The sequence below is a fragment of the Equus caballus genome, chromosome 14 (genome assembly GCF_041296265.1).
Source record: "Equus caballus isolate H_3958 breed thoroughbred chromosome 14, TB-T2T, whole genome shotgun sequence".
NCBI lineage: Eukaryota > Metazoa > Chordata > Mammalia > Perissodactyla > Equidae > Equus > Equus caballus.
In genome coordinates this window covers 34,008,087-34,023,790 of record NC_091697.1, presented here as the reverse complement: position 1 = coordinate 34,023,790, position 15,704 = coordinate 34,008,087, and the positions used below count along the sequence as shown (strand labels likewise).

The following is a 15,704-nucleotide window of genomic DNA, read 5'->3' as shown; positions in this document are numbered from 1 at the left end:
ACACAGAAATGTTTAATACAGTTTAGTTCATAATAGTAAAAATCCCCCAAATAATCATAATGTCCATGAACAAAGGATTGATTTAATAAATATGGTGCAGCCATACAATGAAATTCTATGCAGTCATTGGATATTATGTTGCAGAAAAATTTTAGATGGCATCAAAAGTTGTGCACAAAATGTTAAGTGCAGAAATCATATTATAAAACATAATATATAATACTATCTGATTATATTTCATGCACATGCATGTGAATTCCCAAGAAGTCTTGAGGTTTAGCAATCATTAGCTAATAATATTCATTTCTGGGTGATGGCATTAGTTGAGATCTTCACTTTTCATTATAATTTATTTTATTATTGATTTTTATATAATGCACAGAAATAAGTAATAAAACAACTCAGATTAAAAAATTGAAAACTCCTAACAAAATTATATGACAAATTTACCTGCTTTACAGAGCAAACATAACAAACAGTTGCATGTTACCTTAAATCCTTCATTTAATTTCCTTCATTTCCAAATATAGAAACTCCAGACCAGAATTTAAGAAATTTGACCAAGGTTTTATCATCAGTGACAAATTCAGGACAAACCCAGAACTTCCCAGGCCCTGCTTTTGATATAAATACTGACCTTTTCACAATAACTATAGAGGTAATCTCTTAATAACATGCAATAGCATATTTTAGTCCAAGGATTGTTTGCTTTCAAAAGAAATACAGAACTTAGCAATTATTTAAAAATTCTATCCATTCATATATTAATATATAAATATATAGTTTTTATATATATATGCTATACCTGGCCTACTTTTATCCCTAAGTTTTATCAACCCAGTTATATATTCTATAAAGTAGAAAAAAAGAAAAGAGATTAGAAATATTTTGTTTAAGCCACAAATTTTTCCCATTCTTGAGGAACAGAAATGTATTCAAACTGAAGTTTTTGGATTGACCTGAAATACATCACAATCATTATTTCACACAAATGCTAATCATCATTTTACTGAGTATTCTGAGACATGTACCACCTCATTAAAATAACAAGAAAGATATGAAGGGCTGATAATTTCCTGGTTCTAAAAGTCTCTCATCAAATTGAGTCAAAATTTAATTTTCTTCTTAATTCTCAGGATAACCATATACTTTCTTTCAGAGCAGCTTTTTGTTTTGACCAAGAATTGAATTCATTCCCCACTGATGAAACATGATTTATAACAACCAAGAAAAAAGTAAATGATAAACTTCAATTTATCCACAAACTCTAATGATGCTGAAAGTGATAACTATTATTTTAATTAATCTCTAAATGACTTAGACTTCTTTTGTATATTACGGATTTTATTCTTTACGTTCTATTTGTTTGGTTTTTGCAAATTTCCCAAAAGTCATCTGGGGAGCTGGAATGTGGAATATTAACAATCATTTAGGGAGATGATGAGGGAGGCAGGTCCATTCAATTTTTTCAACTTCCCCTTCCTTTAACTTGAGCAAAACACAATAAATGTGATGGAGGACAATTCAGACTCAAATTCTAGTCCTAGCATTATCTAGCTGTGAAATAAAGGAAGGTTGTATTGTCTTGATTCTAATAGGTTTAACTCACAGAAATCTTCTCTCAGTTTACCCATCTGTAAAATGTGATGCTACTTCATAGAGTTTTCAAGCATTAAATATGAAATCATTGAAAAACTACAATTCATTTCATAGAAGTTTCTCAATAAATGGCAGTAATTTTCAGTAGTGTTATTAATCATAATAAAATATATCCCAGTTATATGTCAAAAGTATAATGCAATTTTTCAAATCCTGTTTTTCAATCACCTTTTTAAATTATTTGTTTATAAACTATCAAATGTTTAAAAGAACAAAGAGAATCCACATGTACTTGGATATTGTTGATTACATATCATGTAAATTCCAAAGGACAGTCCCTGATTATATACACATCCTTACATGGCAAACTCTTGCTTCATATTTTACATAATATTCATTTATACTAAACAAAATCCAGCTACTATGTAAAAAAGGCCTTCTTCTCTTTCTCAACTATTGAAGATGCATTACACACTCCTCACAGACAGGAACCACATATGTTTATCCCTCTCTCGTCTTCCTCTCTGGGTCTATCTGTCTCCCTCTCTCTCTTTAAAGCCCCACAGCATTAAGTAGCATTTGGTTTAATCAGGTTTGTTCTGGCAAGGGCTGCACTATGCACTAAAACAACAACAAAATGGGAAACCTGGAGTTCCAGGATTTTGACTATTTTCTTAAATGACAGCATAAACCATTAAGAGGTATTTTGTCCAAATCTGGGAATTTTACAACCAGGAAACATTCATAACATTCGTCACTTTACCTAAAGCATCCTAAGGAAAGAAAGTTCCATTACAACAAATTTCCACCTAAGTGTTCTACCTGTAATGATCACAGTCAGTTTGGTAAAATAACAAGATAAAGCCATTTTATAATGTGGTTCTCAAAGCTGGCTCATTAAATAGATAAGAAGAGTTTTGTGGTGTTAGAAATTGAGCAATTAAGATATTAAAATGATAGCTGACCTTCCCAAATAACCAGGGAATAATATATTTGCCAGAAAATATTACTTTGTGAAAAGCAACTGGCAAATGATTTTATTCAGATTTCTTACAGAACAGAACTTGGTCCCCAAAACCTGAAGTCTAAAATAAAGCATGCAAAAACGTGAAGGAAATATGGGAATTCTTTGTTTTTCTTGTGGTCCATAATTCTATAGCTGTTTCATATGTAAATTTGGCAAGTACTTAAAATATTATGACTTTTAAAATAACAAGAGTATCCTTCTCTAGTAAATTCTGTTGAAAAAAATGGTTGGCCACACAGGCATACTAATGTGATGCAAGTAAACACTTATGAGCATTCTTCTAACACATAAGCCAGAGGCAAATTTACACAACCTAGCAGATCAGCCCCACCAATGTCGAAAGAGAGTGTTGGCTTAACAGTGCTTGAAAGAAGAATGATTTATACAACTATCGACCAGAGAACACTTCAAGAGATCTTCAGTCTACTAACTCAAATGCTCATTTGGCAAAAGAAATGGAAATATGTATTTACAAAATAAGTCTGGAAGTTTCTTTATAGGTCAAGAAAAACAAAGAGAAAAAGTCTTAAATTTCATTTTTGGAGCCTTGTGTCTTCAACAATGATAACTACACGCAATGGTGATTAGATTTTACAATCTAATAATTGTCACCTACTCACTTATATTTAAAACTCTTTCATATCTCTGCTTCCTATTTTATGATACTCTTTAGAATGGCCTACAAATCATTTCATTTCAGATTAATGTTAAAAACTATTGCTTGAAAAATCTATAGTCAATGAAATGTCAACGCCCTCACAAAAACTGACAATTTTTAAAGATGATCTTTGTATATTTGTTTGAAATCCAGTTGTCTGATCAGAAAGTCCTTTGTCAATCCAGTTAACTTGTAGTCCTAAGAAGCAGGAAGATCCAATGATTATTTCAAAACAAATGCTCCCTCCTCAAAGCAATGAAGAGCACATTCTCTAAAACACTACTTTTTCTGTTGATGCTTTAGAAGTTGCAAGGTAGAAATAACAGGACTGTTTCCATAGAGAACAGGAATCACCTTTGTATTATCTATATTACAAACCCTACTACCTAATATTTCCCATTAGAAGAATGATATGCAGAAAAAAACCAGACTTTAGTCTGTTTTCCATTAGTATCCACTGTACTCTTATTTTCATGGGAAATGCAAAACTCTAAAGCAGTGTCAAGGTGAGTATGAAATGAAAATATTATAGCTTGCTTATATATGTTTTTATCAAATCCTCTTTAACTTTCTATTTTGGATACGTTTGATAATGTACATTACATATTACTGCATAGATAAATAAATAAATATGCATTTATCAAGCAAGTTAAGTAGACAGAAGTTCACTTTTCATAATGCAACTGTCATCTCTATGCAAAATAAAATAGCAGACTAAAAAGTGACTTTTTGGAAACACATTTAATTAAGAGAGAGGCATATAAAAGTCAGTAGGTAAACATGTTTTTAAAATTTTGATTTGATGGTCTTGCACCAATTAAGCAGTAAATTACTGATCCTTAGAGGAGCAATCTCAAGAGGCTTAATCACTGAGACCTTAAGTTTAAGTATATACTTCAAGAATTATAATTAGGCGGCCATAAATAATTTGTAGGAAGCTATTTCAGGGGTGTTTTACGTCCATGTCAATGTGTAATTCTGCTACTAAACACCAATCACATAGCTATCTTTCTTAACGAGGAAGGAATAGACATATCACAGTATCCTGAAATGTATATTATAATATCAGTATTTCTGATATTTTTCAGACATCTTAAAACTAAATAACTGATGCAACTATTATCAATTTCTTCATAGTATTAAACAATGTGTCAAGTGCTCATCCATCGCCCCATTTCACAAACTTTGTCCAACCTTTCTAAATATAGAATTATGATTATTTTCATCATTTGTTTCAATCAAATTAGTGTGGAGTTTCCAAAGGTAGAAAAATACAAATCGGTGCTGGAAAATGGTTTTCAACTTTCTCATACTTACCCTTAGTAAAGGTCCCCAGTATTCCACTTTATTCTTGTGAAGATGCCCAAGACTCTTTTATCATGTCATAGCATCTACTCAAGAAATTTCAGTGTCTCCTCTGCACAGCTGTCAAGGTCCTATGCAATTAAACTTCACCCTATATATTCATACCCTACATATGCACCCTACCATTCCTATCCAATTAAATTGGTTGTGCAATCTTAGAAATTATATAATCCCTCTAGTTCTTAGTTTCTACATTGGTAAAAGAGAATGATAATACTTTATTACCTAGCTCATAGGATTTTTGTGAGCATTAAGTGAGATAGCCATACGCACTCTAAATTTTATTTTTGCAATATTATTATTGCTAACATGCAATAGCTTTCTTCATGCTGTCTACACCCCACCACACCCTCCCACAAGACTGTTCTCCTTATTTTCCATCTATTCGAATTGCACTGATCCTTTTTGCCCAATTCAACTCTCCTTCTTCCATGACGTCTTCTTCTACAAATCTCACCCACTCTGACCACTTAGATCTTTACAATCACAAAAACCCATATTATAACTAGAAACCAGACAGTTATCAAATTTCTTTATTAGTGATTACAACTTCACTGTAAAATTGCTGTTCCTCAAAGACCGCCCCTCAGATAATATGTGTCAAATCATATAGAGCGCTTTTAAACATGCAGATTCCTGAACCCCATCCCATAGCTACTGAATCAGCTTCTGGATAATATGAATACTAACACTAGACTCAGATGATTCTATTACATAGCAAAGTCTGAGAATCACTGTCAAAACTTAGTTCTCAACCTTTTATTTTGATTCCTCTACCTGACAGATACACCGCTCTCCAACACCACATCCCAACACTCTTCTTTCCAGCAACTCTCACCTCCCTCTTCAGTTAATAAGAATAATCCTTCTCAGCTCTAGAGAGAGCCTTGGCCCCTGTGTAAGAACCATTTCATATCCTTCCACAATCCAACCTATCTGGCGTAGTGCTGGTTAAGTTAGCAATTGATAAATACTTCTTGGTAACCTGATATACTGCAGTCCTTCAACTACCTCTTCAACAAGTTCATTCAATCCATATTTGTTGAGCATCTACTAATTGCCAGGCATTGCCCTAGGCACTGAGGATACACACAGACATTCTCCATGCATTTGCACACCACAAAATCCCTGATCTTCTTTCATAGCTTACTTATACATCATTTTTCTAAGATACATGTAGATTCACCTTAAAAACTTCATTAATTTAATTGTTGCTATTGTGTTAGGAGAGAAGTTATTTTATCCTCAATTGCCCATACAATTACTTCTAAGTTAAGACCTCTTGGCAGGTAGGTGGGTGCCAAATTATAGAGCAAGGAAAATGAGCCTCGGCAATAAAACGCTGATAGAATGTTAACAAAATGAGCATCAGCAAGAGCCAGTGGCCTAAGACATCCCCATATTTTTCCATATAAATAGGGACAGAATAATATAAACCCACTTCTCTTCTTGTTTAATAAAATATATATTTTGCAAATAAAATGCACAACTGGAAGCAACATATAAATCTTGTGTTTGTATCTTTTAAAAACTCATTATCATCTTATTTCTTATTCCTCTTTTAACCATCTGTTTCCAAGTGTTTTCATGTCACCCAAAATATAAACTGATTTTTGAAAAACTGAGTAGTAAGAGGACAGAAACAGAGTAAAGAATAACTGTGTAAATACGACTCAAGTTGATATATAAAACTTTAAAAATTTTTTCCATTTATATGGCATTTAAATCAAGTTCTCTGTTTTGTAGGTGATTTATATATTACTGTTAATAGTGCATAAGTAAAAGCAAATATGTTTATTTTCAACTAACCTATAGCTAGCATTTTGACTAATAATCTATATATTATATAAATTATAATAAATATAATAAATTATAAAATACATATTTTATATATATTTTAAAAATCTTTTTTGAAAAATGCAGAATGAATAAAAAAGAAAATGTCAATACACTCACACATTTGTAAGATCATGAAAAAATACACACCAATTTATATTGGTGGGAGTAGAAATGTGTATTTTTTAATGAAAGCGTAAAACTGTAAAAATACTCATGGTCTCTTAAGTGAAAATGTAGACTTAAAATTCTCTCTACAAAATAACTAAGTGTAATGTGTAAAATATCAATAAGCAAACAGAGAAGAACCAGAAGGTAATATAGGCAAATTAAAACAGTTTTAACGAAGTGATGGGGATGTCAATAATTTTAGCTTTTGATGTTTGTTGGTATTTTAAAATTGGTTTTGTCACAATGTACCATCAAACATAAATGAAAATGGCAATTAAGCACAAAATCCATTACTCAATCAGAAAATTCCTTCTCTACTCTAGTTACTTGGAGACAAAAGCACACCACCATTCTTTACACCAGTGGTTCTCATCTGGGGACAATTTTGCCCCCCAGGCCACATTTAGAAATTTCTGGAAACAGTTTCGATTTTCAGAACTGCATGGATACCTCTGGCATCTGGTAGGTAGAGGCCAAGGATGCTCTAGCCTCCTCACAACACAGAATTCTCTGTCCCAAAATGCCAATAGTGCCGAGATTAAGAAACCCTGCTACAGAATGACTAAAAAACCTTCAGTCAGTGCCCTCCCCTAAGATTGAGCCCCTCCTCCCAAAGTTGAGATAAACAGTTACTCTGATTTACATTCTTATAGGAATGCCCATGACCATTTAATCATTTGAGTGGGGGTGGGGGTGGGGAGGGCACTGAAGCACACATGATACACTTCTAAAATATGAAACTTGAGCTACTTCCCTTGCCTGCCCTCTCTTGCAGAGTAAGCCTATATTCAGATCTTCATTTCATGCCACAGTCAAGCAAGAGCACTGTTCAGGGTACCCACAAGGCAACAGCAAAGGATTTGCCCTAAGAGTAAACCAAGAGACATAAATTTATAAAGTGTCAATATCAAGTGTCATAGTTGTTTTAAAATAGAGGAATAAATTTTTTAGAGATATAATCTTTATAATGAAACATTTATATTATGTGGGGTGGAGGAAGAAAAGATAGGAGAAGAGAAGAAAAAAACTCAACTATCTTTAAGAGAATTATTTGTAGGAATAATGTACCAGAAATCACAAAAATGTGTTCTCAATGGAAAGAAGTACAATTGAAACTGTGGTCTTAATAAAGGAAAAATAGGGAAAGAGTGTGTTCTTTTCACACAGTATCCACCCACAGCCTAAAACTACTGAGACAGTTTACAATTCTGGAGTGTATACCAGCCAAAATTTCTTGACAATGATTGGCCTTAATGGTTCTCTGCCAGATTCTGCTGAAGCAATAGGAAAATTATTAGACAACTTAAACAGCACCCATTCGTAATGAAATAAATTATGACACAAGCAATATCCTCAAGTCTTCACAATCTTATATAAATCTTCCTGTATTGCTTGGTTTAAATTGTGCTCAATAAATGTAATATAAATAAATGTAATACATGTATAATAAATGTAATATAAGTTTCTTAAGGATGTGGACCACGTCTTATATTTCATGCACACTGAATGACGTACCTACTTGAAAAAAATCATTTGAATGAAATTAAGATATTTTTCAAGGTGGAAAGGTCAGGAGTAAATGTAACATCCTAGAAAGGATTAGTTTATCTGACCCACCTATTGTTTCCAAAAAAACAAGAATAAAAACCAACAACTACAAGAAAACAGGGTCCTCAAGGAATGGAAATGAATTTTTAAAATGAGGCCTTCTACATTTAAACGTACAGTATAACTGATGGCTAAAATTGAGGGATGTGTAGTTATTGCTAGCTGTGTGACCTTGGTCAAATCAGTTAACCTCTCTGGGCCTCAGGTTCCTCTTTTGTAAATAGGTTGGTGGAAGCCATCTCACTCTTTATATAGGAGGATTGGATGAGATGCATGTCAACAGAACACCTGCACGAGTTCAGGACTCAATAAGCCATAGCTATAATTATTTTATAAAATTAGTGTTATGAAGAAGGTAGAAAATGTTGGGCAGGAGGAGGCCAGAGGAAAGAGAAGGGAGAGGAGGAGAAGTAAAAGAAGAGAACACAACAGCTTGTTAAGATTGGGTAGGAGAGCCTCTAAGGATAATTGGTTTAGAATTAAGCCGGTCTGTGGTCACACTCCCTTCACCATGCTTCATGCTTCCTGACTATCCTTCAATATGTGCTGAGTTACCTCATTTGCCCACTCTCCAAGGCAGCCAATTTTACCCTCCTCTAATCTCAATAGGAATTGTCTCCCAAGTCATAGAGAATATAGAAGTCTTCAATCAAGGAGGCCTCTAGTTTCCTGTCCCACTACGCCACCGTACTCCTGCTTTGTATCTGCAACCTGCCCCCTCTAAAGGATACTTCTCCAAATCACAGATGACTCCTTTGATCAAGTGCCCTCTCCCCACCTCACTTCAGATCCGAACTTTTCAAAAGTGTGGTCGTCAACCACTAAAACTCCTCTTGCTACGATTTACATTTTACCAATGAGCTCCTGTTACTCCATCTGGAGGACAAGTCTCAGACTTACCGCAGCCGATCATTGTGGCATCTCACACAGCTGGCCCTTTGCCTCTTTTTTAACCTGTCCTGTGCCTCAGCTTCGGAGACATTGCTATCTGCAGGTTCTCCTGCTCACTCTCTGACGGCCGCTTAGCTGCTTACTCATCTCCTTCGTGAACTCCTTGTTAGTGTTTCACCACTGAAACTACAGTGCTCACCATATCTCCATTTCTAGCTGTCTCCTCACTTTCTCTTTTTAATTTTATCCATTCCTATAGTTATAAGTACCACTTATATGCTGATGATGTCCAAGTTCACCTCTCTAGTAATGACTTCTTACTTGGCTCTAGACCTGTACTTTCCAATCACCTACTGTTTATCTCCATTCAGAAATTCCGTGTGTCTAGGATAGACAGCATTTCCCAAATTGAACTGTCTATTTGCATGCTTCTTCCCATCCCCCCACCTCAACACAAATAAATGACAATAAATGACACCACCAGAAACTTGGGCTTCTCCAAGAACTGTCGCTTCTACCTTGTAAATGCCCTGATTTTATATCTTCTCCTTTACATTTCTGCCTTAGTTCATCAGTCTTTCCCGGATTGTGGCAGTGGGTTTTCATCTCATCTCCCAACCTTAGGTCTTGCTCCACCCTCCATACCTCAGAAGCATCTTCCTGAAGAGTGAATCTGTTCATGTGATTCCCCTGTTGATGTCCTTTCTTGGGTCCCTACAGCCTTTAGAACACATATTAAAGTCTTCAGCAAGCCATAAGAATGATCATCATAATTTGATCACCACCTATGACCTCAACACCAACTCAACACCTCCTCAATCCCACTCCCAACTCCAGCTATTTTAAGATATTTGCAAGTCTCTAACCCAATTTATTTTTCCTCTGCCTTATTCTCCTATATGCCTTTCTTTCTGCTAGGAATATCTATCCATAGACCTCTGACTCCCCATCTTCACCTAATCATTTCTACGTAAATACCTCAGTATTCTGTACTCCCAATATGCTCTGTCTATTTCCTCTTCCAAAGCACTTAGGATCCTACAATGTGATTCTTTCTGCATTGGCTGATTTAAACAGTGAATGCCTTGAATTTGAGGCCTATGATTCTATGCTCTATTTCTCCACATATATGGTATAGTGTCTAGTGAATAATAACAAATTACTGCTATGGAAACAAACAGTTCACTCAATATTTTTGGCATTTGCCAGGAGTCAAACACTCAACCAAATATTGTATATAGAGACAAACAACATGGGGAGAGATACTATAACATTGTCCATATGATTTTATAAACATGAATTAGGAAGGCAGAATAAATATGTAACACATAAGGTGACTTGAAATAACAAATAACAAATGAATGGTGAAATCAACAAGTGACAAAAGAACCCATGGGAGATACAGACCACTAGGTACTCAATTGGCTGCTCAGAAAAAGTTTTAGGGAAAAGGTAAGACATGCTAAGCATAAGTACAGTAGGAACCTTCAGTAGAATTGAAAATAGTGAATAGCTAGATACTAAGTTTCATGAGGTCAGGGGACAGACAAGTTGATCTTGTTCACTTCTCTGTCCACAAGGCCTAGCACATGGCCGAATCATAGTAACCACTAAATAAGGATTCGTGTTGAACTGAATTTTAAACCGTGCAGCTGGTGATGCAAGAAAACATCTGTTAAAAAAAAAAAAAAGGCAGCACTTTTCTCCATTCGCCATTCCATAAAAAGGTAATTTGTTATGTGTTTACTAGAACTCTTTCCTCAAAAGTAAAATATTGCTTCACTCTTTGGTTGGCAAATGTGTTGTTTCAAGATGGAGAAGAATTTGCTTTAAATGAAGAGAGAGCTATTTCAGTTCATAATCCTCAAAGCCAATTTTGGATCTTAAAATGCACTTTTCATCAAAGAATCTTAACAAAAAAGATTCCTGCCAATTTAACCAAGACATCTAAAAATATTTCATTCTAAAGCTAAGCTTCCTGCTCAGGAGCATTCTAATTGAGATCACGTTCTTCCAAAGATCTTCCTTGGGCCGACAGTCACCTGAATCACATAGCCCAGAGACCATCACCACCTTCCTGAGCAAGAACTCACAACTGCACGCCATTTTGGATTTCTGCCTTTTCCTTACATGGATGCTGGATTTCCACGTTTTCGTGGAATTTCTTTGTACCCAACAGAACTGTTATAATAAACCAAACCAGAGATGTGTAACTATGAGTTGGAAATCAACTTAATATGTCCTCTTTCATCTCAAACATAAGGAAACTGAGACCCAGTAATGTACGTTACTGACCCAAGTACACTCAGGGCAGTAGCTGGAGGGGACACAGGCTCTCTTGATATTCACTCTTCTACATCAAGCTATGTTCATAGGACACCGATACTTTCACATGTGTCATTTTATTAATTCCAGTAGTCACCTGAGATGGGTAAAACGGGACTAATCTTCCTCTTTAACAGGTGAGGAAATTGAACCCAGTCTGGCTGTGAATTCCCTCAGGATGACTAAGCAGCAGAAGCAGAACTAGTATTCAAGAATTCTGACTCACTTCAGGGTCTTTCTATCATTGTCAGTTACCAGGAACACCACATTGACATAAGCCTCTTTCCTTTCAGTGCAAATAATTCGAGGACAACTTTAATGGTCTGGTGTCTGGCATTCTTCAAAAGAAGATTTGCTATAATAAAAAGAAAGTTGCAATAACCAGAGGCCGCAGACCACAAAGGATAATGAAGAAGAAACACATGTATCAATGAATTTTGAAGTTTCACTTAAATAATCAATCAACCATTCTTTCAGAACTGAATCTAATCAAAAAATTCTAGCCCTTTTAGACCTGTATACAGGGAGCAATATGCCATAAACATCTTATTTTATTTAGACATCAGTGATGAAATTTCCCATCTGTTGCTTCAAATCAAATAACCAAATCAAAAACGATATTTCAAAAAATAATAACATACATCACAAAATTTATCTTTGAAGGATTAAAGTCACTATGATTGCTAGCTGAAATAAGTGTTAATTTTTCAACAAATAGAAATGTGTCTGGACAAGTCCATGTGTGTTAGCAGTAGGCTAAGAAAGGAATCTGCCCTGGAATTTTTAACACTAGGTTCTAATCATTAATGCTGCAATACTGTCCTATTTACAACCTGACATTTGTTTTTGCACTTTCAACATCCCATGATTTTTCAACAACAGTAAATAGCTCTAACAGATGACACCTCGCCTTAGCTGGATCTGTATTTTGACTAGCAGGTCTTGGCATTGTGTCCAGCTAAGATACCTCTCCAAAATGCTACATGCAGGTAAAAAATGCACAAAACTTAAGAAGGAGAAAAAACTCACAAGCTTCTACTACTCTAAACAATTTGGGGAAATAATACATCTAAGTTCTTTAACCTATTGCAGCAACTTCTAATCATCTCATCATTGTCTCTTCGGGTTCTAAATATTTCTTAATTTTTCCCCCCAAAAAAAGTTTGTGATGCTCTAAAGAGGGAAGTGCTAAGATAAAACTTTGGAGTAGAAACGAGCATAAATAAATCAAAATGCAAAAGAGAGGAGTCTAATTCAACCCCATGTATGATACACAGAACCACACCTGATTTCTATATTCCTTAGTTTTCAGCAACACAACTTAGATTTAACTACTTGGGACTTAGGAGGTACCCACAATAGGAAATTTTTTATTTTTATGGTAAAACTCAAAATAGAAACTGATGAAAGACCTCTAAAATACCATAAAAGTGAATATTCACATATCTGAGAAATTAAATATTTTCCCAAGAAATAAATATTCTCTACACACACAGGGGATTTTCATATTGTATGGGGAATCTGCGAGCCTAAATCATCCAATATTGTCTTTTGTCTGTGTTTATATTCTATATGATAAATCTTTCCCAATAATTAGAATATTGGAAAATATATGCCACTAAAACATACTGAAACAGTTCAATATTTCCTGGAGTAGTCATAAGACATTTCATAATCTTGTGATATCTCAGGATTATCACCTATCTCTGGACAGTGTATAGGAACTAAGCTGGTTATTTGAGCTTCCTTTTTATTTGAATTCTTGGGATGTGAAAATTGTGTAATGTTGAGAGCATGCCCACCCCCGAGCTCTTCGGCTCTCTTGAGTTAATCAATAAATGTCCTAACTTTCAAGTCCTCATGGCTGGCTTAGAAGTTTTGCATAAAACCTTACACACTACACCCTCTGCTTTAAGAGTGGGTCACATTTCTAGGCACAACCACGCCACAACACAATCATTAAAGGTGCTGTGTGCTATCAGGATTGAAAGTAACACTGGCATCTTACATTCAGCTGTGCCTTTCTAAAGGGACTTTTCCAAAGGGAAAAACATCAAAAACACAGGGTAGAAAAGTCACTGGAGAAATGGCCCAAGTAAGGGGGGTATCTGGGACACTTGCCATTGTCTTGTATGTCTGCAGTGCCCCAGCATGGGCAGCAGGGGGCGCTCCTGCATGAAGCAAACCCCCCACAAGTGTTCCCCAGTCGGGAACACCGTGCCTTTTTCCCTTAGGACTTGCCCCAAGTCCAAGGAGGAAGACACGAAGGAGTGCTGCTGCCCATAAACTGTACAAGCATAGGACATACGGTGAATGACAGTGGAGAAGTGACTGCAGATGACACATGGGTTTGAGTCTGCCTTTGGAAAACAGGGTGGCCAATTTTTATTTTATTTATTTTAGTGGGCAGGAGGGGATAAAAGAGGCTGGGAACAATTGGCGGGGTGGGGGGTGGCGGTTTTTGCCATCAGCTATAAAGAGACCATCTCTGAAAGCAACAAGTGGACGACAGTATCCCAAGGCCATTTATTCAGTTTCTGGGCTACAGTTTAGTTTGTTTGTAGGTTATATTCTCTGTGAAATGTCAAATCAAAACCCTCCCCTCTTCCCCTAACCCCACCCCAAACCCAGAAAATCACTTGATGAACCCAGTTTACCCCTGAACCTTAGGAAATGTGCTTTCTGCAAGGGATCTCCTGCCTGTGGCTGCATTTTGCATGTGAAAGTGTGCTGCATTTTATTAGCTCTATGCCAAGTCCCAAGTAGCTGAACAAGGTTGGAAAAATCCTTACAGACCAGAGAAAAGCCAGCTCTGAAACCTCAAAACACAGTGGGTTCCAAAGCAAAATTCCCTGCCCTCACCCCCACTTCATACACACACTCACGCACACCCCACCCCCACCGCCTGGCTCCTTTCTCCTCCCTGCGGCCAAATGAAGGTCTGTGGAGACACAGCCATAAACCTCAATACTCACCATATTGACTTCAGAAACCATATCAATGCTGGCGATGTCAATATTCATTCCCACAGCCACTGGGGGACCTGCAAACCAAGATGGCCAGCCACGTGATTTCTCAGAACTTCATTCATTCTTAGCAAGAGTTGTCCCCTGGCATGGGACACTGCCCCAAACCCCTCCTCACTGCTCATCCTCAAATTCTTCAATTCCCTGCTCCTTTTTAAAAAGGGTGGCAGGCACTCCTCTGGGAAATGCTCTATTGAACATGCACACACGTGTCCGGATGAGTGAGAGATTCCACCCACCTACCTATGTAGATGTCTCCAATACGTAGAACTTACAAAAGCACAGGAATGGTTCTATCCCAAGGGAATCTTACATATTATACTGAAACCCCCGCCTCCTCATTCTTTCCCACCACCCCCTTCTGTGTGCAGATTTTAACTCTTTGAGCTTTCTTAGAGTCTGAAGCAAAATTAAATGGGCAAGCAGCATATCTAAGCCTGCAGCGAGCAAAGTCCCTGGCCCTTCTCCCTCCTACCCTCCTTATCCTCCAAGACCCCCGGCCCCTCCCCCACCAGCCCATGCAGTGGGGCTTCCAGGACTGGATAATAACCTGACACCAGCCACTCTAAACCATGGCCAGAACTCTTCCAAAGTAGGAGGGCACAAAGGGTTAATGCCACTTCTCAACCAATTGTCTGCACATCTTGTCCTCAAAAATGTTCACAATGGCCTTCAGTAAGCCGGGTTCTCTGGACACATCATTAACTAAACTTAAGAGGTTTGTGTCTCAATGAAGCAAAGACAATGAGGCAAAGGATTTAAACAGTGAAGCTGAAGGACAGTGGCCACCAATTCACGCTAAGAGGGTCTCACTGAAAGAGCATGGAAGTGCTGGATAGTAACAAAGCAGCTCAAGTTTGGGTCACTTTCTCAATCTGGTAACACAGAGACACGTTCAGTACACCACATGCACCCACAATGAGGGAGATGGAAGACACAGAGCGCACAAAGCTCAAAAGACAGCTTAGGCTAGAGCTGGGCTGTTTCTTATTTCCAAGGCAACCCCATTACCTCCAAAATCTGGTCTCAAACGAATGTCATAGCCTTTCAGGAGTCTATCCACCGTCTCTTTAACCAGCGACATATTACTAGGGTCATTGACACTACAGAAAGAAAAGACAATAAACAGGCATCAGTAAGGCAGCAGGCACAGCGTCTTCAGCTTCTATCTGATCCTCACTACAGATCCTTGCTCACA

The 15,704-nt window shown here is 36.7% G+C and overlaps 1 protein-coding gene across 6 annotated transcripts in view; it reads right to left on the bottom strand.

Annotated features, from left to right (window-relative positions):
- GABRB2 (gamma-aminobutyric acid type A receptor subunit beta2) overlaps window positions 1-15,704 on the bottom strand; it is a 250,025-nt gene that overhangs the window by 231,952 nt on the left and 2,369 nt on the right. For all 6 annotated transcript variants that reach the window (XM_005599237.4, XM_001503408.5, XM_070232965.1 and 3 more), the window contains 2 exons: window positions 15,518-15,609; window positions 14,456-14,523 (listed from right to left, as the gene is read on the bottom strand). In XM_005599237.4, the coding sequence (XP_005599294.1) occupies window positions 14,456-14,523; window positions 15,518-15,609 (160 nt within the window). The remainder of the gene's footprint in view (window positions 1-14,455; window positions 14,524-15,517; window positions 15,610-15,704) is intronic.